Genomic DNA, 24,072 nt, shown 5'->3' with positions numbered 1-24,072 from the left:
AAAAATGACTTAAAGTCACACCAAATGTTTTCAGGTGACTCAACATCCCTTTACATTTTTAAACAAAGACAGTCTTCATGACTGGAGTGGACTGACTGGCCTCAGCTTAGGGGTCACCGAATCTGACATCTGCTATTATAATATGGGACCACACCATGTCTCCACAAAGACTAGTTGAAGTCACACCAAATCCTTTCAGGTGATGTGTCATCCCTTCACCTTTTCAGACAAAAAGCCTTCTGCTGTCAGGTTTGGTGACCCCTAAGCCGAGGCCAGTCTGTCCCCTCCAGCCATGAAGGCTCTTCGTGAAGGGAGGCATCATCTGAGAGGATTTGGTGTGACTTCAACTAGTCTTTGTGGAGACGTGGAGCGGCCACATGTTCTGACAGCAGCTGTCAGGTTTGGTGACCCCTAAGCCAAGGCCAACCGAATGCGCGTCGGCGTAGCTTACGCAGTCTGCGTAAACGAATGCGCGTCTGCGTAAAACGCTCGTGCATGTGAACAGAAACTGCAAAACAGCGCCCCCCAACGGTCAGAATTCGGTGTAAGACCTGTTATCACCGCTGTAAGAAGTCAGCGAGCTCCACTGGGAATGAATTAGTAAAGATTGACTTACACAGAGCGTTATTCCCACTTAAATATTCTAATACTCGATGTGCCACACTTTTGGTGGAGTAAGCACTTCTCTGTGTTTTACATGGTATAATGAATTAATACATTCACATCGTACTATGCATCAAATACAGATATATACACTCTTTCTTGTGAAAGAAAGCACATTTTAAAGGTTTTTATTCATAAGTAAAATCCCATATATTTGACAAATGATTTCAGAAATCAACAAATAAATAATTCTGTGCATCTTAAAGATGCCTAGCAACACAATGTGTATAAGCGTAGAGGATGAAACAGAGCAATTAAAAAGTCCAGGCTTGTCATCGGATGTACAGACCTTTCTCAGGTTTGCTGTAACTTTATTTATTAGTTACTTATGGGGACTCCTTTAAAGCTTGATGCTATGTCCAACAGCTCTAAGCCAAGCTTTTCTTGCTCTCCACCCTCCAGAAACTCATCAGACAGCTCTCTGAAGGTACTACACACCCTCCTGCTCTGAATGTCCTTTCGGTGAATAGCGTGTTTCCAGTGATGCCGAGCCTCACCATACAGTACAATCAAACATCTCCTAGGCAAGTTCACAGCTACTCTCACCTCCCCCTGGTCCATTTCTCCCCAGCCTTCATCCAAACTCATGGTCACAACAGTGTCAGATAGCAAATTGATAGTAACTAAGTGCTCCCCCCATAGCCAGCTGTCATCGAGGTGAGGGTCAATAGCTGAGCCTCGCTTTGGATCGTAGTCCAGGTTGCACTGTTCCACTGGTCGAAATCCAGCTAACAAAGGCTCCTTTGTCATTCTGTCCACCAGTTTTTGGCTGACAGCAGGAAGGCCACTGAAGCCCCTGAGACGAATACGCCGTTTTTTGAAGTTCACTTTGGGCCCAAAGTCCTAAGAGAATCAAACCGGGCAGCCAAATTATTCTAAAGCACCAAATATTATAATACACCAAATACAAAAAACTGCAGCAACATACCTGCTTCCGCCTACCAGACTGGGACTCTCTCCACATTTCTTGGTCCATTTTTGCCACCAGCTCCCTCTCCTCATCCTCTGAGACAAAATTCTCCCACAGGAAGACACCGGGGAAGGGAAAAGATTGACCCTCACCATCTGGTACTGCTAGCTTTGACTCTGGATCATACGTAAAATCACAGCGTATCTGGAACGAGACACATGAGCCTATCAATTCAGAGATGATCAACTCACAAACCTACCAACTCATAGCTATGGCTGTGTTCCAAGTGCTGTACTTGCATTCTGTTTACTAGATTGTCCTTTCTACTGAGAACATTAGCTTGTAATAAACTTTTTAAAAAACTCCTCTTAGACCCCTTATATGGTTATATAGATTAGCGTCCACAGCCCCAATTTCAAAAGTTTACACTGACAACACAGATATTTTACTTAAAATATAAATAAAAATAGAAAATAAATAAAAAATTGTGGAGCTCCACATATCAACTTACCTTTGTATATCACAAAAATGGTGAGTCTGTCATGGTCCAATGTATTAAAATATGCTATTAAGAATATTCTGGTTGGTTAGTGTAGTGGGTAACACCTTTGCCTTCTACGCTGTAGACTGGGGTTCAATCCCTCACCTGGGTAAGCACCCTACACTACATTTACATTTACAGCATTACTATACCAATAAGAGTCCTTGGGCAAGACTCCTAACACTACCTTCGCCTTCCTATGTAAAACAATCAAATCAGCCAAATGCCATAAATAAAAATATTCCAATAAATCTTGAAAGTTGAGTGACTAATGTTGGAGTTACAGAAAGACAAATAAATTTGTGGTGTACTGTGCTGTTAGCCTACTAGCAGTTGTTGTTAGACTAAATGTTAAAAGTTACTCAGCTTGTTTATTTTCTGGTTAGTAACGTTACAGTGGAAGCTCAGGTTTTAGTTTTTTGTGTTTCTCTGCCTCTTTTCTTCAGACAAAGCGTTGTTATTCACCAAAGAGTTATTCATTCACTCTTGCCATTTTGTTATAGCATAGTTCATCAAGAGGCAGTAAAGTAGCCTAACCAGGAGGAAGGGCAGCAGTTTGGATGGCATCAGGGCTTGAGGTGTTTTCAACTGCATTTGCATATTCATAACTCTTCACATTCTTAATGAGCATTAAGGTTCAGACAAAAATCGTATGGTGTTTCAGAGCATTCCGGTGACAGTAGAAATAAACACATAAAATATGTGAATCCTGTTATTAATAGTTTAAATACATGTAATGCTGATACACACACATACATACAGTATCTCACAAAAGTGAGTACACCCCTCACATTTCTGAAAATATTTTATATCTTTTCATGGGACAACCCTATAGAAATGAAACTTGGGTATAACTTATAGTAGTCTGTGTACAGCTTGTATAGCAGTATAGATTTAGTGTCCTCTGAAAAAACTCAACACACAGCCATTAATGTAAAAATAATGGTGGGGATAGTGTAGTGGTTAACACCTCTGCCTTCTACACTGTAGACTGGGGTTCAATCCAAACCTGGGCAAACACCCTACACTATACCAATAAGAGTCCTTGGGCAAGACTCCTAACACCACCTTGGCCTGCCTGTGTAAAATGATCAAATTGTAAGTCGCTCTGGATAAGAGCGTCAGCCAAATGCCGTAAATGTAAAAATAGCTGGCAACACAAGTGAGTCCACCTCACAGTGAACATGTCTAAATTGTGCTTCAGGTGTCAATATTTTGTGTGACTACCATTATTATCTAGTACTGCCTGAACCCTCTTGGGCATGGAATTCACCAGAGCTGCACAGGTTGCTATCTTCCACATCATGGAGCTGGTGGATGTTAGACACCTTGCGCTCCTCCTCCTTCCACTTGTGGATGGATGCCCCACAGGTGCTCAACTGGGTTTAGGTCTGGAGACATATTTGGCCACTGAAGACTGAAGATTTATGTGTGTTTCTTCCTTTTTACTGTTTTACATTTGAATTTTTACTTTTATCATTTTATTTCTGAACCAAAATGTATAAAAAGTAAACCACTACAAATTAAACACACAAACTTCAAATAACGTTACGTATAAAATAAATGTAATATAGACACAACAGATTAAAAACGGTTTCTACTAATAAAAAAAATCAACATTAAATTTGAGAACGTTTAAAAAAATCTTAAGAATATATATTTTATGTAAGGTTGGGTTTTAGCCTCCTGGCGTCAAAGTGAATGAAGTTCATGCGCCCTCGAGCCGTTCTAACACTAGGACACTTGGCTGGAGTGTAGAAGTGTTGAATCGCCTCGAGTGCGCAGGAAGTCCACTCGCTGTGGGGAATTGGAGCACAGCCGCAGCGCTTCGGTTGGCCGACGCGTCGCGCGACGCTGCGCAATTCTAATCATCACTAAACAATCTTACTCGGTTACTGCCGAACTTACGCTCTGCGTCGTGTTCAGTAAATGACGTTTTCCATCGTTTTCCTCACATATTAAACACGTTCTGATGCCTTTACAGCCACAGTTTGCCGTCTTCTGCTTCTCAGCCATCAGCCAACCTTGTGCACCTCTTTAATATGTCCCCCTAGAAACAGCGATCCTAATCAAGTGTTCCATATAATTTTTCCAGCTGGAATATAATGCAGATTGAACAATAAAGACATAACGTTTATTACTTAATTCAAGACAAAAACAAAGTTACAAAGGAACATTTTACTGTTGCTATTATACATTTACAAGAAATGTAGCAATTAATGTGTAACATCACTGTACAAAAGAATTCCTAATCAAAATGCTGTTAACCCAGCGAAATTCAAACCTAACAGCAAGTCACAGAGACAGTTTCAGCAGTCTCAACCCTAAATGTGGGGCAAAATGAGGAGAATGAATGATGCTGAAATGCAGCAGATGTAAACTTATACAGGAGGGACTATGCCACTCATAACTGATTCAGTCCAAACAAGCTTGTGAAGCTCTCAGAACCTCATTTTAAGGTCGGTGCCATCACTGGACATACACATTTTGAAACAGCCTTTACTCGATGCCTTCCTGTCTGTCTTTGATGGCAACCTAAAAAAGAGAGAATAAAGCAGGTAATGAGATATACACTGGGCCACCATGCTAGACAGAAACAGCAGAACCAATAATCACAATTAGCCATAAGTGCAAAACACCACAGCTGCGAACAAATACCCATGAACACAACTCCATGGTCCTCTGTCGAGAGTTTAAATAGGCTTTAAATATTCTGGTGTTCTATTACACGATAAGTTTAATCACATTCATTGGATGGATGGATGGATGGATGAAATATTTTCACCTATTTTAAAAGTTACATTTAGATTTCAGCCCCAAAAAGCATGCATCACTTCAAGACCAAAGTCCTGGGGCTGGATTCTCAAAGCTTACTTGAAGTTACTAATGATGGCTGTTCTAATGGTCTTATGACCCTTTCAGGGCTGCTCTGTGATCAGCTAGCAAAATTGATCTATCCCATGCCATCAAAAGGAGGACAGGATGTTCTAAGGTAGTTGTAGCATAACACTGGGCTAAAACTAAAAGGTTTATACTTAAGGAAAGTGCTGTTTTGATTTCTATCAATGACAGACAGTGTTCCAGTATGCACATATATATTTTAAATATTAATGGATGACTTTTTAAATGTTGTTCATTTTAAATTATATCTATTGTAATTTTTGTTAACGGTGCTCTGTAAATGTGATGCACATTAGGCAATTTGGCTAATTCAGCATTATTATAGGCTAATTTCAAGTGTCACTCACAGCTTTTCATTTCACTAATGTGCATTTGGAGTTAGCATCCTCTTCACTCAGCTCTGTTGAGAGATCCTGAATATTCAGTGGTGTTATCCTGCTAGGACTGCTCTGAAATGGTCCTGCATTTCACAGATTAAGTGAGAACACGGTGCCCACAATGTCTTGAGAATCACTGGAGCAACCACATAAGATGGTCTTAACAGGTTATGGTGAATGTTTTGAGAATCCAGCCCCTGGAGCACAGCTCCAAAATCAACAAAATAGGACTTTTAGAGCTGTGATCAAAAAATGTCAATACATTTTAGTTTATGGTTTGCAAGACGATTTTTTATTTTTGTCCTGATAATTACTCATCACTATTAAACCTACCTTGAACCTCTCCTCCAGCAGTGACAGCTCACTGATGAGATCAGTAATGGCATTTGTAAAGGCTTCCTGAGGACTGTAATCTGGTGTTGTCTGCACACGAATCACAACCTTATGCTCCAGTGGATGGGGCACCTTGTACCCTGCAAACAGCACCTGAGGGTCCTTCAGCAGCTGTCTGTTAGAGAGAAGGAGAAGCACAGGCTGTGTTTCTATGTGAATCAGGGGTTACACATGCTCTACTTTTCTAAAGTTTGTAGAAACCCTCTGATCCAAGATTTCATCTGAAATCAAGGGCGCCGCAGGAACAGCCGCTAATCTTTTGTGAAGGCTTTAGACTGTATGTTGGAGCATAGTTGTGAGAATTTGACTGCATTCAGCCACAAGGGCATTAGAGGGGCCAGGTACATTGTGTTGGCAGTGCTTTTCTATGATCGTTAACCTGTGTATGCTGTGTGCGCACACCTGGACACTTGTGTCAGCAATATGTGCACCTAAAAGCAGCTGCATGTGCTCGTTTGAATCGAGTGTCTATTACATTTACAAAATAAATATACTTACGATCTGATGATGTTCCCCAGTGTGTGGTCTTCTTTGTTCAACGTAAACAAACAGGCATTTGGCACCTTAGTGTCCTTGGTTATTGTAATCCTGCAAAAAAGCTCGTGTTACTTTTCGTTTATTGTGGGCACCACTTAAACGCAGATTTGGCCAGGTGAGAAAACGCTGCTACAAAAAGCAAAGTTTCAGACACTGAACTCAGCCCGCGGGGTGTTGCGATATTGGACAGTCCGGATTTTTGAGTTTTGGGTTATGCTGCTAACTTAGCTTGGCTAGCATTCACGTCGCGGAGATACGTTAGCCGATTTAGCTAGTTAGCTAACAAACACAGTGAATTATTAGGGCGAAGCACCAAAACAGGACCCCATATTAGCTTATAGTATTTAAGCTGTACTTACTTCTTCTCCCCCTCGAACAACAAAAACGACTCGAAGGCCGGCGGCGCGTTCATCTTCTCTGTGTTTGGGCGCTCGCAGCTAAGACAGCGGGCCTGCTAGCCAGTGTACTACGTACTTTACGGCGGATACGCAGTTAGCGTAACGTGTTCCAGCAGTACAGAAAACCCACCAGAGGAGGTCATAACGAGCTTCTCTGGGTCCGTGATAAGCTCAGACCAAAGGAGGGCTCAAAGCTCGTGTAGAGTTTTTACACTACTTTAAACACGACCATTTTAACCCTTTCTTGATCCCTTGAGACTGACCTGTCTGTTTTTGTTACTGTGCCATGTGCTGTGTCTCATATAGGGTTCTAGCAAGTTCTGTCGAATAATTAGTGGTAAACAAAGTCATTTGATTTGAAATTCTCCAGTCTGGAGAAGTCTGTACAGTCAGAGTTGTTCACCGTGGTGGTGATAGGAACCAGACGTCTGAAGTGCTAAATGCTTCTAAAAGCTTCAGAAAGTGATCGCGGTGGTTACGAAGGTGTAGCCTACTGCCTGATGTCTGAGACATTGTTTATACCAAAGTTTTGTGATAAGCATTTGGTGTAAAACACCTAAAAAACATTTTTTCCCAAATCTGTTACCACTATCAACAACACATGAATAGAAAACTAAACAAGACAGTGGCACTATATGGAGTTGGGATTAAGAAAGGGGCTATTCTAGGGCCTGTGACTGACAGAGGCCATAAGAAAGTATTAGAGTATTAAGCAGTGGTGGACAGTAACTAAGTAAATGTAATTCATTACTGTACTTAAGTAGTTTTTTTTTCGTGTATCTGTACTTATACTTTAAGTATAAAAAGTAAAATACTTTACTTAAGTATTTCCATTTTGGGCGACTTTTTACTTTCACTCCATTACATTTCAAAGTCAAATATCTGACTTTTTACTCCACTACATTGTGAGAAATCTGTTGTTCCTTTTGGTTTTTGTGTGTATAAAAACGTAACATGTCAAAACAAAAGAAGCACAAAGCAAGAACACCAGCGGTCACTTTGTTCTGAGCTTGTTTTGACCTGTTGGTCATACCGACCCAGTGCAGCACACAGTTTAACGTCAGTGCAGCAGTGTAAAAATTTGGGAGCACATACGTCACCTAAATGATGAACTAACCTAACTTTGTGTAAATAGACCACAATATGGAAATATGTACACATATGCAGCCGTGACTGACATGTTTCTTTTTTCTGAATTCATACAAACACTTTCATTTTATAGTAAATAAATTTTGGTTAGTTTACGTTTATGAACAGAGGCCTACAGATCAACACAGTAAAGGAAAACTTATTTGTGATCCTGAGTTTAAAGCCAGTTTTTATTCAACTTGTAACTAAGTTACAAAGTAATCTTAAACTGAAACTTTGCTTGTTTGTAAAAGTGATTTTAGAGCCACTCGGTTCTCTCTGATGGAAACTGTTTGCCTTCAGTGTTTTGTGCTTATGATCATTTTAATAGGCGTCAGCGTCACTAATTAATGACGTTCTATTAAAAGACTGGTTTACCAAGAGAGACGCTGGAGGATTTTCACCTAAAATGAGTTCATGAAGCGAGTTACAAAAATGATAACAGGATATTAGAGTCATTTTTAGTACTTTTAATCTTTTAGTACTTTTACTTTTTATACTTAAGTACATTTGAAGGCAAATACATTTGTACTTTTACTCAAGTTGAGGTGTAGGGTAAGGACTTCTACTTTTACTGGAGTAATATTTTACCTTGGGTATCTCTTCTTTAACTCAAGATACTCAAAGTACCTAAATTTTGTACTTTGTTCACCTCTGGTATTAAGTGATGTTTTCTCAAAATTAAATGATTAACCTCTCATCATTAATAGAGTATACCGTATTGCCCAACACTCCAATGCCCCTTTTTGCGTTAAGTGGTCCAGTCTTGCCTCCAAACCAGGGGCAAATGTTACCTGCTAGCAGTGAGAAGTCCCAGCGAGGCATCATGTCTCTGCTTCCTAAGGAAAAAACTGGCTTCTAAAAATTAAAAGAGAGAAGTGAAAGACAGGAGAGACTGGTGTTGGTAGGGTGTGTCACCCAATTCATCCACAGAGAAAGGATCTTAGTCCATAGTGAAATAGGCTACTTCTACTCCCCTGACATTAATTGCATAATAATTGCATAATATAATTGTTTACATTTTGCTCCTCTTTTAGCCAACATTTAATCATTAGTCAGATGTCCCTAAACCAACTGGTGACAGGCCAACGGATGCATCGTCAGGCTCAGCAGCCCTGTCTCCTCATACCCCTGCCAATGACCCAGCCCTGTCTCCCTACTGAAGAAGGAGGTGAGCAGCATTGTGTTGAATGGCAGTGTTGAATAACCCTGTCACAAATCTTTCCTCTAGAGTCACTATCAGACTTTTTTATTTCCCTGTCTGTTTCATTTGTTGTTTATTGGTAGCATGTATGTAGCATCAGTTATCAGTTTTGTTCGCCACAGGGTGCAGGAGCAGCAATTTTTGACAACTTTCTAAAATTATATAAACATTCATTTTTTAAAATATCACAACACAATTGTATTTGAGGGTTTGTGTGCCCCAGTCAAATGATGTTTTGTGTTGATTTTCTAAGAAAAACCAACACATCCTCTACAGAGAGTACACGTCTTTACACTTAAAGCAGAGCTACTTTTTTATTTAACATATTCATGAAAAAACATATTTATCATGTACACATGTTTTTATGTTTTGTATTTGTATGTGTTAAACTTAGCAAATAAATTTAACTTGTGCAGGAAAGGATGAGGTGTTCACTTCTTTTCACGTCCTCTACTGAGAACGCGTCTGCACGTTTTAATGTACAATTACTGTTAATTTGTTGAATTAACACGTTAGAAAAACAAATAAAAACTACATTTTCTGTTTTCTGTTCTATTGTTTCCAAGATCTTAAACTCAGCAGAAAAATGATATATTTAAGTGTGTTCTCTGTAGAATATGAACTTATTTTCTTTGAGAAAATTAATAAAATGTGTAATTTGATAGGCTTGCATAGATAGATTTGATAGATTGCATAGAACAGTATTTTACTAGCAGTGCTTTTCTTTAGAGATTTTATAAGCTGTGTGTTTGTGCAACTGAAGGCCTGTTTCAGCATGGGCACAACTTAAAGGAGCTGATTTCTCTAATTAGAATAGGTGCCTGGATATTATTATTTGTTACTTAATTGAATGGATGCCAAAACAAGCTTCAATGCTGATTTACCCACACTTGGTATGTTTTTGAATCATCAGCTTTGACCTTCTGCCCTTGTATGTGTATGTTTCTTCTTATTGCTTAGGTGGCCAAAATCTGACTCAAACATTTATGTAACAGAGAAAAGCCCAAGAGCATGTGTCATTGCGTGAAAACACATATTTCACAAGCAACAAGAGGAAAACAGAACCAAAAGAAAGCAAGACCAGTAATACTGTATATCATAATGTCTGTAAATAGCAAAAACAGAAGCTCACTGTTTCCAGAGTGAAGCAGGCTAACACAACATATCCTTGAATTTGCTATTTTTTTTCACTGTTTTATTCACTAATGGACAGCATAATCATAAACATTTTCAGAGAACCCGCCCCCCACCCAGAATTTTTTTATTAGACATTCAAGAGGTTGATTAGTGGATCTCCCGGAACCCCTGGAATTCACATTTTGCCAGTAAGGATTTGCGATTGCTCCCCCTGCAGGTATTAAAACTGACTGCACTGTCAGTAAACTTTACTATTTTGAGTCATTGTGAGTCGCTTATATAGAATATAGAATATAGAATATAGACTATAGAAAGGCTACTCCACAGTGGTGTAACCCTACATTGATGTTACAGACAGGCTGTTGCTGAGTAAGTGTTTTGTGTGTGTGTGTGTGTGTGAGTGTGTGTGTGTGTGTGTGTGTGTGTGTGTGTGTGTGTGTGTGTGCGTTCTTTGTGAATAGTAAATGAGAACGTTTGTGTGGGTATGAGAGATGATGTCTTGATGATACACCAATCCGTCACAATCCACAGCCACATGACTTTCATAAGACCGCCTCTCTGTGCTCTTTGTAATGCAACTTGAAGAACTTGGCCAACACTTTCTCACAGGGTCTTGTTTTCTTCCCGATTTGGAGCTTTTCATCAGACTCATACACTGTCAGATGACTACAGGCTTTCTTCAGGCATTGGGGAATGGATATTTGTGTTGGTTACAGAAATAAATGTAATTCATAAACAGTTAGGTCATCGCATGTGCTCCAGTTACAGTTGCTGAGTTACAAAACAACATTAGTAAATCATTTAAGAGGAAGTTGACATTCAAATCAAGTTTAACTCATGCCAAAAGTTCAAAGGTCAACAATGTTCAAAAGTCTAAAAACCTTTAAAAGGTAACACAAACAATCAAGTTTTGAGGCTGCCAAAAATTCTTTCAAGAGAAAGAAATACGTAGTTAAGCTGACTCCTTACAAAATTATATGTACACAAGTGCAAACATCTTAAATCTAGACAGTATATCTAACATTTCTCATTATTGGATTGGCATAAGAAAACTATACAATATAGGCCTTTACACTTGTGTTTTATTTTGTTTTGTTTTTTTGTTTTTACCCGATTTTCTCCCAATTTAGTCGTTTCTAATTCCACCTGCTACTTAGGACTCCCCCAGTCACGCAATACTACCAATGCTAGGAGGGTGAGGCTAGCACAGGCTTCCTCCGAGACCTGTGAAACCAGCCACCACTTCTTTTTGAACTGCCACTCAGGCAACGTCAACTGCCAGATCTGTTACGTCAGCTAACAGACGTCTGCACTGACTATGATCGTGTTGAGTGACGGGGGGGAGTAGGGGGGCCATCCTACCCACCCAGAGAGAGTAAGGCCAATTGTGCTGTCTTGGACTCCCGGCTACAGATGGCTGTAGCATCACCAGGGATCGAACTCTCCAATCTCCTGATGATAAGGCCAACGCATAGACAGTTATTAGATGGTTATTAAGTTATTCCATTGGCATATACAGTGGATGTAGAAAGTCTACACATCCCATCAAGGTTTTTGTAAAGTAAAAAAATGCAACCAAGATAAATCATATCTGAACTTTCCCACAAAACAGTCAGAGAGATTTTAGTGTAAAAAGAAGAAAAATAAAAAACATACAATAACCTGGTTGCATAAGTGTACATCAATCTGAACTAATACTTTGTTGAAGCACCTTTCGAATTTTACCGCACTCTTTTGAGTAAGTGTCTCAAACTTGGAACTTCTTGACTTGGCAATATTTTCCCACTCATTCAGCATTCAGGGTCTGTTGAATTGTGAGGGCCTCTTCTGTACACAGTCCTGTTGAGGTCACCCCACAGATTTTCAGTCTGGTTATCTCTGGCTGGACCATTCTAACATGTTGATCTTCTTTCTGTGAAGTCATTTCTTTACTGATTTGGAATAAGCTTTGGGTCATTGCTGTGCTGAAAGTGCAATTCCTTTTCATCTTCAACTTTCTAGCAGACACCTGAAGGTCTTGTGCCACAGTCGATTGGCATTTTTAGCTGTTCAGGATTCCCTCCTCTTGATTAAAACCCCAATTTCAGTGTTCTGATGAATTGTGCTACTTTGTCGAAATGTCCTGCCTTAGCATATATTTATGCCTATGTTTATAGGTAAATCCCTACATAAAACTGTAGGCAGGATATTTTGATAGCCTAAATCAGCTTATAAAAAATTCATAGCAGCTTACCAGCATTAACTTGTTAACTGTTGCCTCATTTTAGCCTGAAATGGCATAGCCAAAGTAAAAGGAACACTGTTTCCACATACTTTGGGCTTCAATCTCGACCTTGGTCTTGCTTGAAAGGTAGCACTTTCCCAGTTGCCAGAATAGCTGTATGAATTACTGATGCAGAGTAACAGAAGCTAGAATGGAGGAGTTTATTTCCACCTGACTCACAGATCTCTAACCTGATCTCTTACCATGTTATCAAGACCACATGTTTTGGATTATGATGTGTCTGTGGATAGCGGCGAGGCTTTGAAAGTAAGGATCCACAGATTTGTTAGCTTTTGCTCATTCTGTGCTTATGTTGCGAAGACGAGCATAACTGCTGTGAATATCATAAAGTGGTTTGCAGGCATAAAAACCTGTGATGTCAAGCTTTTTAGTGCACTTTTTATAAAAATGGTTCTTCAAAGGTTCTTTAGGAAAGAAAATGGTTCTATATAAGCACCGTTAATACTGACAACCTTTTGCATGGTTTAAGGGTTTTTTACATCATGAAAGGGGACTTCAGATTGATGGAGAATGTGCTGCAGATAATTATATAGAGCACCTTTTTAAACATAGTTCTATATGGCACCAAAAAGATTTTACTATGGTTGCAATGTCAAGCTTGTAAAATTAGAAAAACCCTTTTTGGTGCCATATAGAACCATCTACAGCACATTCTCCATCAATCTGAAGAACCATTTGACAATGCAAGCTTTTGCACACAACTGTACCAGGGTGCCCAAACTTTTGCACATAACTGTACCTCCCTCCAACTTAACCATAGATATGAACTGTTCTTATTAGTCTCTAAACGGAAATGTAGAAAGAGATTCAGCTCTTAACTCAAAGCACATGACTGTATTTTTATTCCCATCAACTAATTGAAAAATATGCACATCCACATTTTTCGTACAACCATGAAATCTGATAAAAACCCTTCTTCATTCATGTACCCCTTAAAGGGAACTCCAGCTATTTTTCAAAAATATCTTTTTAATTCTGTGGTTGAGATGTGAACATAGTCTTTCAGAGTGTTTTAATGCCAAATGATTCACTGCAAAGAAACTTTCCACCTGGGAGTGGTGGTGGTGGTGACCAGAACCAGAGGTCACAATGTCTACAACGCAAATATAGACAGTTTATTTACAATTTGCAAAGCCACCAGTGAACCTAGGTGTGTCTTCTGAGTTTATATTTGTAACGCTGATGATGGTAAAATAGCTGTGAATCTGTAATAAGTCTTGTTTGGAGATTATTTTGTCTTAGACCACCCTTCATGTACCCCTCTGCCCTGAATGTCTTTTTTTTTAATACATTTTAGGCCTTCTCAAAAGGTTCTCAATTATAAACCAACATCTCAGACATCAGGCAACATATCTGTAATGATAATCTTGTCATGTAAGGACTTTCTCTAAGGAAGCTTTTTGAGGCCAGACGTCTGGTTCCTGTCACCATCACTGTGAACAATTCTGCCTCTGCAGCTTTTAATAAGATCAACTATTTCATTATGAAGATCATTGAAATTCCCCTTTACCTCTAGGAATTCAGTGACTGACTTTACACTAAAGAACTGTATAATAAAGTTGCTTCCAATCTGAAATGCCCTCTTGCTCATACAGTTGTGTGCACAAGTTTGAGCGCCCTTGGTCTAGTTGCATCTTTTGTTGAAAATGAGTTAATATATCGTCTATAGAGCTCACAAACAACACTTTCTAGCTTCAAATGTGATGTGTGAACTGCATTAATGTTAGGATAGTTTCACCATTGTTTACTTGATGTTTGTGTTTTTAATCAGAATGTGCATATGAAAGGCATTTGTGACATTCAGTTTCAAAACTGTGAATTAAAAAAAATATTTCTTTAAACATATTGCATACTGCTCAGGGCTAAACCTCTAAGGAGAATAAGAGACAAACTGTTATATTGCAGCACAGGTCATTTGAGGAAGTCTGCTTTCTGTGATTTGCGGAACTAATTGTGGTCAAACCTTTTAGCTGTGTGCTGTTGCAAAAGTCCCAGTGAAAATTTTTATTTGTTTTCTGAAAAGTTGACTTCCACATTACTACAAAGACAATGATTACAGGTAGTTTCTGTGTGTTCATTAATGTGTGAGCTTTTACAGTCCATTTTCTCTCTACAGACAATATGCCTGACAAACTTCTGAAATGTAAACTTTTCCAAAGCCCCATTGTATAAAAGCTTCTTTAATGCGGCAGAGTGAGAATTCTCATTTTAGTGTGATGATTGTAAAGCTCGTTTCAGAAATGTCTGCAGTGGACAGACTCGTTTTTGGTAATGAAAAGAAAATGTAGTCCACCACCACAAATCTCCTTTCTTTATATAAAATTCAGCACATTTCAGCATGTTTCAACACATCTGTGCCACGCTGTGGTTTTCGAAGTTCCAATGCTTTTGGGAAACGGTCCTTTCTTTATATTGCAGACTGTAGTGCACAGAAGTGATGAAATAAGACTTGAAGAAACGAAAACATACTTCTTCCTTCTCCATTACGGTCAGGAGGTTTACTCAATTGCTGTGGGAATTATCACATAATGGTGTCAGTATGGTTCAACAAAAATGCTGCTCAAAAGTTATTTTTCCCTGATGTCGCTTTGCATTGGAGTATATTTGCAACAGTCAAATCCAAACTGTCAAATTACATATCTTTTTTGATTTTGTAAATATTTTTTGATTTTGTAAAATTTTTTTACCACGCCCTCTACAGAGATAGAGTTAAATGTAGTCATTTTCTGCAAATTTACTGCACAGTTTAACATATTGGAAAAAAATAAAACATAAAATTGTAAGCAATTTTGCATTTTTCTCCAAAATGATAAATTCAGCAAACTAACTGTAATTATGCATTAAAATGTGCAGAGGTATATTGTTTGTAGAAGATGTGTTGCTTAGAAAATAAACAAAATATATTCCCATATATTCCAGGGCTGAATGATAAATCATATTTTTATTGTCACCACGATATGAGTTTACATGATAAAAACATCTGCGGTGAAGGTGGTGTGGCCGAGCATCTGCAGGACGGAGTGAATGCAGGACAGAGAAGCCGGTCTGGCTGAACCAGCAGCTAAGTAGCTGACGATGTTCACCTGTGCCTTGTTTCTGCCAGCCAACTTATAGTCATCTCTTCCTTCAGTAGGCGTCAGAGCCCAGAGAGAGTAGGAGACCCGAGCAGAGCCGTGCCGAACTGAACAGTCCCCGCGAGTTGGGCCTTGATGTTACAGGCTGAAAAGCCATTTAATTTTGTGTTTGAAATAAATATCCACTTTGTGCCTTCACCCCTGCCCCCAGCGTCTTTCCTCCCCACCCGTTCAGAATGTTACGACATTGTGAAGAGTTGCACTGACAGATCAGATCGAATTACCTCCTACACGCAGCACCAGAAAGATGTCATTACAGCAAATAACTTAACCATTTGGCTATACAGCCAAAAACAAAACACGTGTTCAGCTCTAAAACTCTTAAATTCTGATTTGCAAGCCTGGAAAAATGGATTACGTATTAGAATCATTCTCACTCCATGTGTTGTGTTATAAGTGTGCATAACAGTAATAGCTTCTGTCTCAACAAACATATTTAACAACTAAAAAAATGCTGTCTGTTTCACAGCCTTTCATTGCACAAAAATGTGCTTGCAGTTCTGCTAAAAGGAACTGTTAGTATTTTATTCCTTTTTATTTTGCACAACAGCATATAGTGCTTTTGTATATCCAGTCATGGGTACAGTTTAAAACAATTATCACAGCTTATTGTATTATATGTCCATATCATATAACCCTAAAAGGTTCCTAACCGGTTCCTAGCCCTTACATATGATCCATAACTCTTACATTTTACAGAAGTTCTTTTTCAAAGAGGTTCAGAAAAAATGTATCTCTGTTTTCCACTAAGGTTTTCAAAATTTCTGCAAAATTCAATGTTTGAGATGTAAATAAATTCTTTCATAGTGGTTTAATGAAATGGTTCATTGTAGTGAAAATTTCTGGGTCAAATTTCCTCACAGTGGTGGTGATAGGAACCAGGGGCCATAATGTCTGCAACGCAAATATACTCATTTTCCTCACTATCCAAAAAGACTGAACCGGCATGTCTCTTCTTAGTTTTTATAGCATTGATTGCGGTAAAATGGTGGTAAATCTGAAACACAAAACAAGCCGTCTTTGGGGACTACTTTGCCTTTGAACTGTGGATGGATTTATGAAAATACATTTTGGGCCAAAATCATCTCATATCATAAACAATGTCTTGCGTATTTATAAGCAGTTTATGATAAAGCTTTCTGTGAGGGAGCTTTTAAGAAGCATTAAAAGCTGTAGATGTTTGGTTCCTATCTCCACGGCTGTGAAAAATTTTGGCTCAGTAAATCAAACCACTCTGAAGGACTTCGTCTACATCTTTTCCACTGAATTAGGCAGATTTTTAAAAAAACATCAGGGAAATTCCATTTAAGTGCACCCAATGCCAGCTGTTGAACATTGAATATGCTTCTTAGTTGATGTGAGAAAAAGGCGGGGATTTGTAGGGGGTGTTCTCCTGCTGTCACATCTTGGACTTCCCGTGCAAAATGCTGCTTTAAAACCTGCAGCAACATATAACTGTCTAGTTTTCTTGCAGTGAGGCTTGCAGTGTTGAAGGAGGATGGCAGACACTTACGTGCGACATGTGGAGCTTTTGGGCTTTGAGAAAAGATTCTATCCAAGCCAGCATTATGTAAGTGAAGCTTATTGTCTTGACTTCATTTGCTTATAATCTATTATTATTACTATGTCAATGAAAAAAGTCAGCCACTTATATTGGACCCCAAACCTCGCATTAGTGTCAGTGAGAAAATAAATTATTGTTTTGTCACTGTTGTAAGAACACAAATCAACAAAACTGACCTTTCATGGGAGAAAAGTTTCTTATACAACACACAAAAACCTTTGTTTTGAGCATTTTGAACCGATTCTATTGGTTGTTTTTTCATGAAATGTTCAAACTAATTGTAGTTGTGTTTTCATTGTTCTTTAATTAATATCTGTTGTTCATTCTTGGAAGGTTTACATGATCTTGGTGAAATGGAGCGACCAGTCAGAAAAATTAATTTACAGAAGATATCCAGAAATCCACATATTCCATGTAAGTCCTTTACATGTTTTGCAGTTTTGTGGTACCTAATAAGGCATGAAAATGCTTTTTGCAGCTATTTGTAAGCGTAATTCTCCACACTACCGCCCACAATGTTGTTTATGCATCAGTTTTTGTTGTCACATTTTAAAATTAAGCGAGCGACAGCACCTAAATTAAGTCTGTTTATCATTTATGGTTGTAGAAAACTCTGAAAGAGATGTTTCCAATCGAGGCAGGAGATATTGATGCTAAAGACAGAATCATTCCTTCTTTACCAGGTGAGAACTATTTCTGTTTCTTCGGTTTTTACTTCTTTTTCTGAAGTGTGTCCACATAAGAGTTTATTTGTGCTCAAAAGAGAAGCAAAAGTCTCGATTTCCACCTCATTACCTCAGGAAACATCTGCTTCAAGTCAAGCGATGACATTTTGGCAGAAAGGGAAACATAACATCAGTGCATGAGAACAGAGCTAATTCTGGAGATGATGTCTTACAGATACAGACACCTGTTGCCATTTTAAAGTCACAATGGAAATGAATACCAGTGTAAAACGTAATGGGGAATTCCATAGATTTTAAAACTTTTTTGCATAATTTGATGGTTATGCTTTAAATAAAGTCACTCAAAGTGCTCTGTTGTGAAAGCTCCCTCCCAGAAAGTTATTACATGAAATAGTTATGATGAGACAATGTTTTATGATAGATTTGAGAGAAGATTTTGGCCAAAAACGTATTTTTAATATATGTTCGTGGTGGAGAGATACATGTATGGTGTTGTGGTAAAAATTGCAAAACTTATATTTTCAGATTTACCAGTTGCTAAGATGCTCTGGAATGACACATTTCACATCAAACCCCTTTGAGTAAAGTTGTTACATCTATTGCACTATTGTGTTGTTTACATCTACACTACTGAATTATGTAGAAATACTGCCTGACCAAAAAAGCAACTGGGATTAAAAACTAATTGGGACTTTACTGAAAAAACATGTAAATCATATAAATATTAGTGACAGTGATACCTTGGATATCAAAAATAGCAAGGTCCCCTGTTTTGATGGCTTTTGAGCTGTAACATAAAATATCCCATGTTTTCAAATGGAATAAAATTTTGCTGCATGTCCTCAATTAGTCCATGGGCAGTTTGTGGATTTCACACTTGTGCATGCACATGCACCCTCTTTAATTCCAGTTCTCTAAAAGCAGTTTCTATGAGGACATTGAAACTGTTTCTGCATACAACGTGCAACTGCCCTGAAAATGAAAGCTGCGGACTTTCCACCAGTTCAGACACCTGTGTGTTCTTTAACAGAGTGATGAAACCAGTAAGGGAAAAGAGAAGTAAAAACACTCCAGACTGCGCAAGTTAAAAAATTTGTTTGCCCCAGTAAAGAAAACAAGAACAAAAAATTTCAGCTATGTGAAAAACATAATTGTTACATAATGCCCTTGGTGCTTTTTATGACCATTGGTTATTTCCACAACCTAGCTGAAGGCCTGTTGTGCTGATCAAGTGAACTCCTATCATATTTCCATATTAGTAAACAGTTGTTGTCATGCTGCAACAGAAACAGCAACATTGGCATGCTTGAGCTGTTTTCAGGCCTTTTACTTCATGTACAAGTAATCTTGCAAACACAGACTTGTAGGTTAATGTGAGGTTTCTCCCTGTTAAATGATAAGACCTAAAAACCACTTGAGTGCTAATAGCGCCTCCTTGTGGAGAATCTCATTCCAACTCCAATTTTTTGTTGGCTTACTTAATTACTTAGTTAGCCTTTTTACTTACTTCCATAGTTAATGACATGGTTTGTTTCTTGTTAGCCTATGTAGTTAATTAGCCTACTGAGGTTGGTTACTTGATTAGTTACCTAGTTAGTTACAAGTTAGGTTTATTACAGGCTTTGAGTCTTAAAATATTCTTGTCCTCCCATAGCTCCAAAATGGCTGGACTCCCAGAGGACAACAGAGACAAGGCAAGGAACTTTGGCTGAATACTGTCGTTCTCTGCTTAACTTGCCACCAAAAATCTCCCGTTGTCAGCTTGTGCGAAGCTTCTTCAAAGTACGGCCAGAAGATGAGACCCCACCAGCTCCACATCCGTAAGTCCATGTTAGCTTATTCACACCTTAATGTATGTAAGACGCACTTGATGTAATGACTGAATTCACAAGGGTGTCTTTAGTAGTGCTTCAAGGATATTATTTGCGTTTATAGATTCAAACGAAATGAGACATACGTAATGACCAGGGATAGAGTGAGGACCACCACCTCTGGTAAATATAAATGTATTTCAGAATACTTTTTAAAAAAAATTGAACTAAATGATAGTAAAAAGCATCTCAACATGAAACAAACCAACAAACTGAATAAGCGTTATCTCCAGTGCATCCCATCTGCATAGTTGAAATGACCATGTTTCCTTCTTTCACTTTGACTAGAAATCACTGGGCCTATTATGCTGGACAGCTACAGGGTGATTGCAAATTACAGCAAGAGTTCAAAATATGAGCTCAACCTGAAGGCAGGAGACTTGGTTGATATTGTGGAGAAGAGCCCTAATGGTGAGCCGAGAATGCAGTTTGTGTGTTTTATTGGTCCATCATTTTTTTTTTGAGAATGGCTCAGTTTACATTTTTTGAAATAAATGTATTATCAGGCTACCAATGTTACTAATGACAGAGAATCTATGTTCTTCTCCGCTTTAGGCTGGTGGTTCTGCCAACATGAGACACAAAGAGGGTGGGCTCCAGCAGCTTATCTAGAACCACTTGATGGACCTGATGAGAGTGAGGAGCCTGAGCCCAACTATGCAGGTGAGTGCCTCAAACCGATCTTGTAATAATAAGATGTAACAATAGTGCATGAGGACACTGTACACCAATGGTTTACAAATGTTGCCTCTATTCAACAGGAGAGCTGTATAAAACCTCTAAAGCCTACAAAGCAGTGGAGGATGATGAACTAACTCTGGAGGTTGGAGAAACCATTGAGGTCATCCATAAGCTTCTGGATGGCTGGTGGGTGGTCAGGTATGGGATTCACTTTTCTTCAAATTTGGCTATAAATCATGGCCCTTACGTTGATAATCTTGCAAAAAAAGCAAATTCATGCATTTACAAACATACATAACACACCATGTTTGGTGTCTAACCAAAAACACCATGTTTGGTAACAAGTAATGGAAGGTTATGTACACCAATCAGCATTAAACTTAGAACACAAATCATCTCTTAAATGATCAAATACATTTGGGGTAATTCAGTAGATTTTTTTGCCAAACTATTGCTTTAAAATACACAGAGTAATAAAATACAAGGATCTCAGTTGGAGTAAGTTTTTTTGTATTTGACAGGAAAGGAGAGGAAACAGGCTACTACCCATCAATGTTCCTGTGCAGAACAGGACAAAAGAAGGAGGTGGAGGCTGAGAAGGCTGTTGTGAGGAGGGAGACCCCACCACCCAGGAGGTAGGTTTGCTTAATACTCCCTGCTACATTTATTACTGATGCTTTGTTGGACCTGTATCATGTAAAACCAAATTTCTTTGCTTTTTTGACACAAAATAATTATGTACTATGTAAGCATTATGAAAGCTGCATGTACATTTCCTTCAGCAGTCCACATATGGTGACTTCGGTGCAAAAAACACCATGATGTCAAAGCCATTAATACATTTCGGCCGAAAACAGTTTATCCCACCCATTTACACTGAAGTGGTTAGGAGTGTTGTTACTGCAGGCAGTCTGTGGCAGAGATTGGAGCAAAAGTGATTAAACATTGTGCTGTTACTGACTCTAGGGAAGCAAATGATTGCAGCTTCTAAATGACCCAGACATCTAAAAGTAATAGCAAAGTTATTTTTTCTGGGATCCCTAAGGATTTCAGTTTGGATATCATTTAAATATCGTAGTCTTAAAAGCACTGTAACAGAAATAAGCTGTTAAATTGCAAGAGGTAGAGAGAGGTTGGAAAATACAAGAAATGTGTATAACACAGGCTTGTGGTTTACATGATAAGAAAAAAATCTGCTCCTGGTCAACTTACAAGAGGTATATTCATGTTCCCACTTTTCCTAATGGTGCTATCTTGGCTTGTAGATCAACTATACGCAATGCTCAGAGTATCCACACCAAGGGCCGCCAGCGAATCAGCCAAGATACCTACCGTCGCCAGAGTCGCCGGTTCTTACAGCAGAGAGGAAGACTCCCATCCCAGCCAAGGAAGAACTCCAGAGCCGCTCTGGCAGAAAAGAATGGTGATACAGGTACATGTTTTATGTAGATGAGAACCTGCCATCATGCAGCGTAACCTGAACCTACCACAGTTCCCCAACTTAACACCACATTTTAACACATTATTTTCAGTCCTGCTACTTTACAGTTCAAGTTGGCTCACAGTAAACTCTTATAATGTCATCACATTGGTTTGATGGTTCAGCCAGAAATCTAATTGACAATTTACCACTTAACCTAGGTAAAGCTGATCAACCAGGACATGCTTGGTGTCTGAAATTTGCTTCTGTAGTTTTGCACAGAAGCTATGAGGCCAATGTAAATAACAAGTAATTGAATCTTGTAGCCAGAGATTAGCTTTGTACAAACAGCATGTATAAATCATCACTCACTCATCTCAAACTCTTTTATCTAATCTCAAATAAACCTGCTTTTGTAGTTTCTGATACTGTATGACATGATGTTATCTATAAACAGTTGCAAAAGTACAGAAGCTTCAAGATAGCTACTACCAGAATCAGTTTATGGGAAGCCTGGCCACTTCTCTTTCTTCCCATACTCAAAACATGACTGCTAAATGCTAAAGGGCCCACAAGTAAGTCCCTAAGGAATGGAGGTGAAAGGACCTAAACAGCTAAATATGAAAAATGAGAAATTTGTGCAGGAACATCCTTTAATCCGGTAACACAGAAGGATGTATTGCCTTTAAAAGTGAAACAAATAGTAACGTTGAGTCTTTCAGTTTTTTTACAGCCAAACTACTTGATTCTGACTAGTTAGTGAGCTGAAAAGCAGTTTGTATTCACATTGAGTTGAAAAATATTCAAACATGTACAAAAAGATAAACCATTTCTAAATCATCTGGGACTCTCAGGAGTGACGAAAGCACTTCTCCTTACCAGAAATTAGCTGGCTGCTACAGTGTTAGCAGTGTCATTGGCCATTTTTAATATTTGTATGTCACACAGTGCAAAAAAGCATGAGTGTATAGTTGAGATCACTTTAACAATCCGATACAGTTTCAGGCAGTTTGCTACTGTAGGTTCCCATTACTTGTTAGCAACATTAGCTTCAGAGCTCTAGTAAAAATCTTTGCACATTCAGACACCAAACATTTCTTGGCCAATACATTTAAGGTAAGGGAGAAATTTGATATTTTGGCCAGTGCTTCACTTTGTTAAGGCACAGACGTACTGAACTATATTTGTTTGTGTGTTGAAGCAGCTCCCTCTAAGGATGAAGGAAAGAAAACTCCGGTTATCCCTCCTCGGCCCAGCCAAGAGCTAATCATGGAGCGCTGCACAGAGAACACCCGCAAGAGGATTAGCATCCATGCTAACTGAGGGGGGATTTGACATAATTCTCACATCCATGGCTGTTATATGGCTTCATTATAGGTTGTATGGCTTAAGACAAAAGCTCTCGATCTTGACTCTTACTGGAGTGCTCATACACCGCACAGTTAAATGTTTTCCATGCATCTATTTCATTCCATCTTAATTTATCAAACATTGGTGGCTTGAGAATGTGAAGTGTGGTGTGGTGTGGTGTGCTAACCCTAGTGGTGTGGTCAGGGTAGTGCAGGTCTGACACTGAAATCTAGTCCTAGTAAAATCCTTGTGAAAATTCTCATTTCTGTGCTGTAATGTTGTCTTTTAGCTGTTCAGGCTAACAGAAAAGGTGCATAGCAGTGTTAAGGGCTGTCAAAGCTAACTTGGCTGTATAGAATAGCATACTTTAGATAAGCTACATTAATGTTTTTTTGTATATATCTTTATATATAAAATTGTGCATTTGTTCTAATAAAATACGTCTTCCTAAAAAAATAAAAATCTTCTGGGCTTCTTCATTGAGGTTCTTCATGAGATCTCTTCATGTCCCCACTGTTCCAAACACTGCTGACCACGGTTCAAAAATGTGGAATCACTTCTGATATTAATACCTGTGATTAAATAATGGCTTTTACAGTGTAGACTGTCCAAAACATGTCAAAAACAAAGCAATGATTTATTCACTCTTTAAATGTGTTTGGGAACAGCAGGAAGAGATACCACAGTAAAAATGGAAAATGTTACTAAATATAAACTGTAAAACCATATCTGTTCAAAGTAATTTCATGTCTTAAAATGGCTATCAATAAGTATTTGATCGTGGTGACCAATTTTCAAATAAGATACATTCTAGATATTAATTCTGTTATATAAGTTCGAGCTTTAGGCTCTATAGCTTTCTCAATTATTATGGAATCTGCATCAGAGTAGAA

The 24,072-nt window shown here is 38.6% G+C and overlaps 3 protein-coding genes across 5 annotated transcripts; 1 reads left to right on the top strand and 2 right to left on the bottom strand.

The window, feature by feature from the left end:
- Positions 1–775: 775 nt before the first annotated feature.
- On the bottom strand, positions 776–4,237 carry alkbh4 (alkB homolog 4, lysine demthylase). Its single transcript, XM_017699289.2, has 3 exons — positions 4,023–4,237; positions 1,592–1,777; positions 776–1,506 (listed from the first exon to the last, which is right to left on the bottom strand). The coding sequence occupies exons 1-3, from the start codon at positions 4,128–4,130 to the stop codon at positions 982–984; spliced, it is 819 nt and encodes a 272-aa protein (XP_017554778.2). The 5' UTR covers positions 4,131–4,237; the 3' UTR covers positions 776–981.
- Positions 4,238–4,277: 40 nt separating this feature from the next.
- Positions 4,278–6,832, bottom strand: polr2j (RNA polymerase II subunit J). The gene is made up of 4 exons (XM_017699300.2): positions 6,682–6,832; positions 6,284–6,373; positions 5,726–5,900; positions 4,278–4,649 (listed from the first exon to the last, which is right to left on the bottom strand). The coding sequence occupies exons 1-4, from the start codon at positions 6,732–6,734 to the stop codon at positions 4,614–4,616; spliced, it is 354 nt and encodes a 117-aa protein (XP_017554789.1). The 5' UTR covers positions 6,735–6,832; the 3' UTR covers positions 4,278–4,613.
- Positions 6,833–17,038: 10,206 nt separating this feature from the next.
- On the top strand, positions 17,039–23,641 carry ncf1 (neutrophil cytosolic factor 1). 3 transcript variants are annotated; one of them, XM_017699280.2, is made up of 11 exons: positions 17,039–17,177; positions 17,505–17,585; positions 17,779–17,854; positions 19,512–19,677; positions 19,793–19,851; positions 20,017–20,139; positions 20,284–20,391; positions 20,490–20,607; positions 20,931–21,044; positions 21,675–21,841; positions 23,034–23,641. In XM_017699280.2, the coding sequence occupies exons 1-11, from the start codon at positions 17,106–17,108 to the stop codon at positions 23,150–23,152; spliced, it is 1,203 nt and encodes a 400-aa protein (XP_017554769.1). In that variant the 5' UTR covers positions 17,039–17,105; the 3' UTR covers positions 23,153–23,641. The 3 variants fall into 3 exon arrangements, with proteins under 3 accessions (XP_017554769.1, XP_017554760.1, XP_037389101.1); XM_017699271.2 differs by having other exon boundaries at positions 23,031–23,641; XM_037533204.1 differs by lacking the exon at positions 23,034–23,641 and adding an exon at positions 22,251–22,995 and having other exon boundaries at positions 21,675–21,885.
- Positions 23,642–24,072: the final 431 nt, after the last annotated feature.

This window comes from Pygocentrus nattereri, chromosome 23, assembly GCF_015220715.1.
Source record: "Pygocentrus nattereri isolate fPygNat1 chromosome 23, fPygNat1.pri, whole genome shotgun sequence".
Lineage (NCBI taxonomy): Eukaryota > Metazoa > Chordata > Actinopteri > Characiformes > Serrasalmidae > Pygocentrus > Pygocentrus nattereri.
The sequence above is the reverse complement of the archived record's forward strand: the minus strand, read 5'-3'. Positions and strand labels throughout refer to the sequence as shown.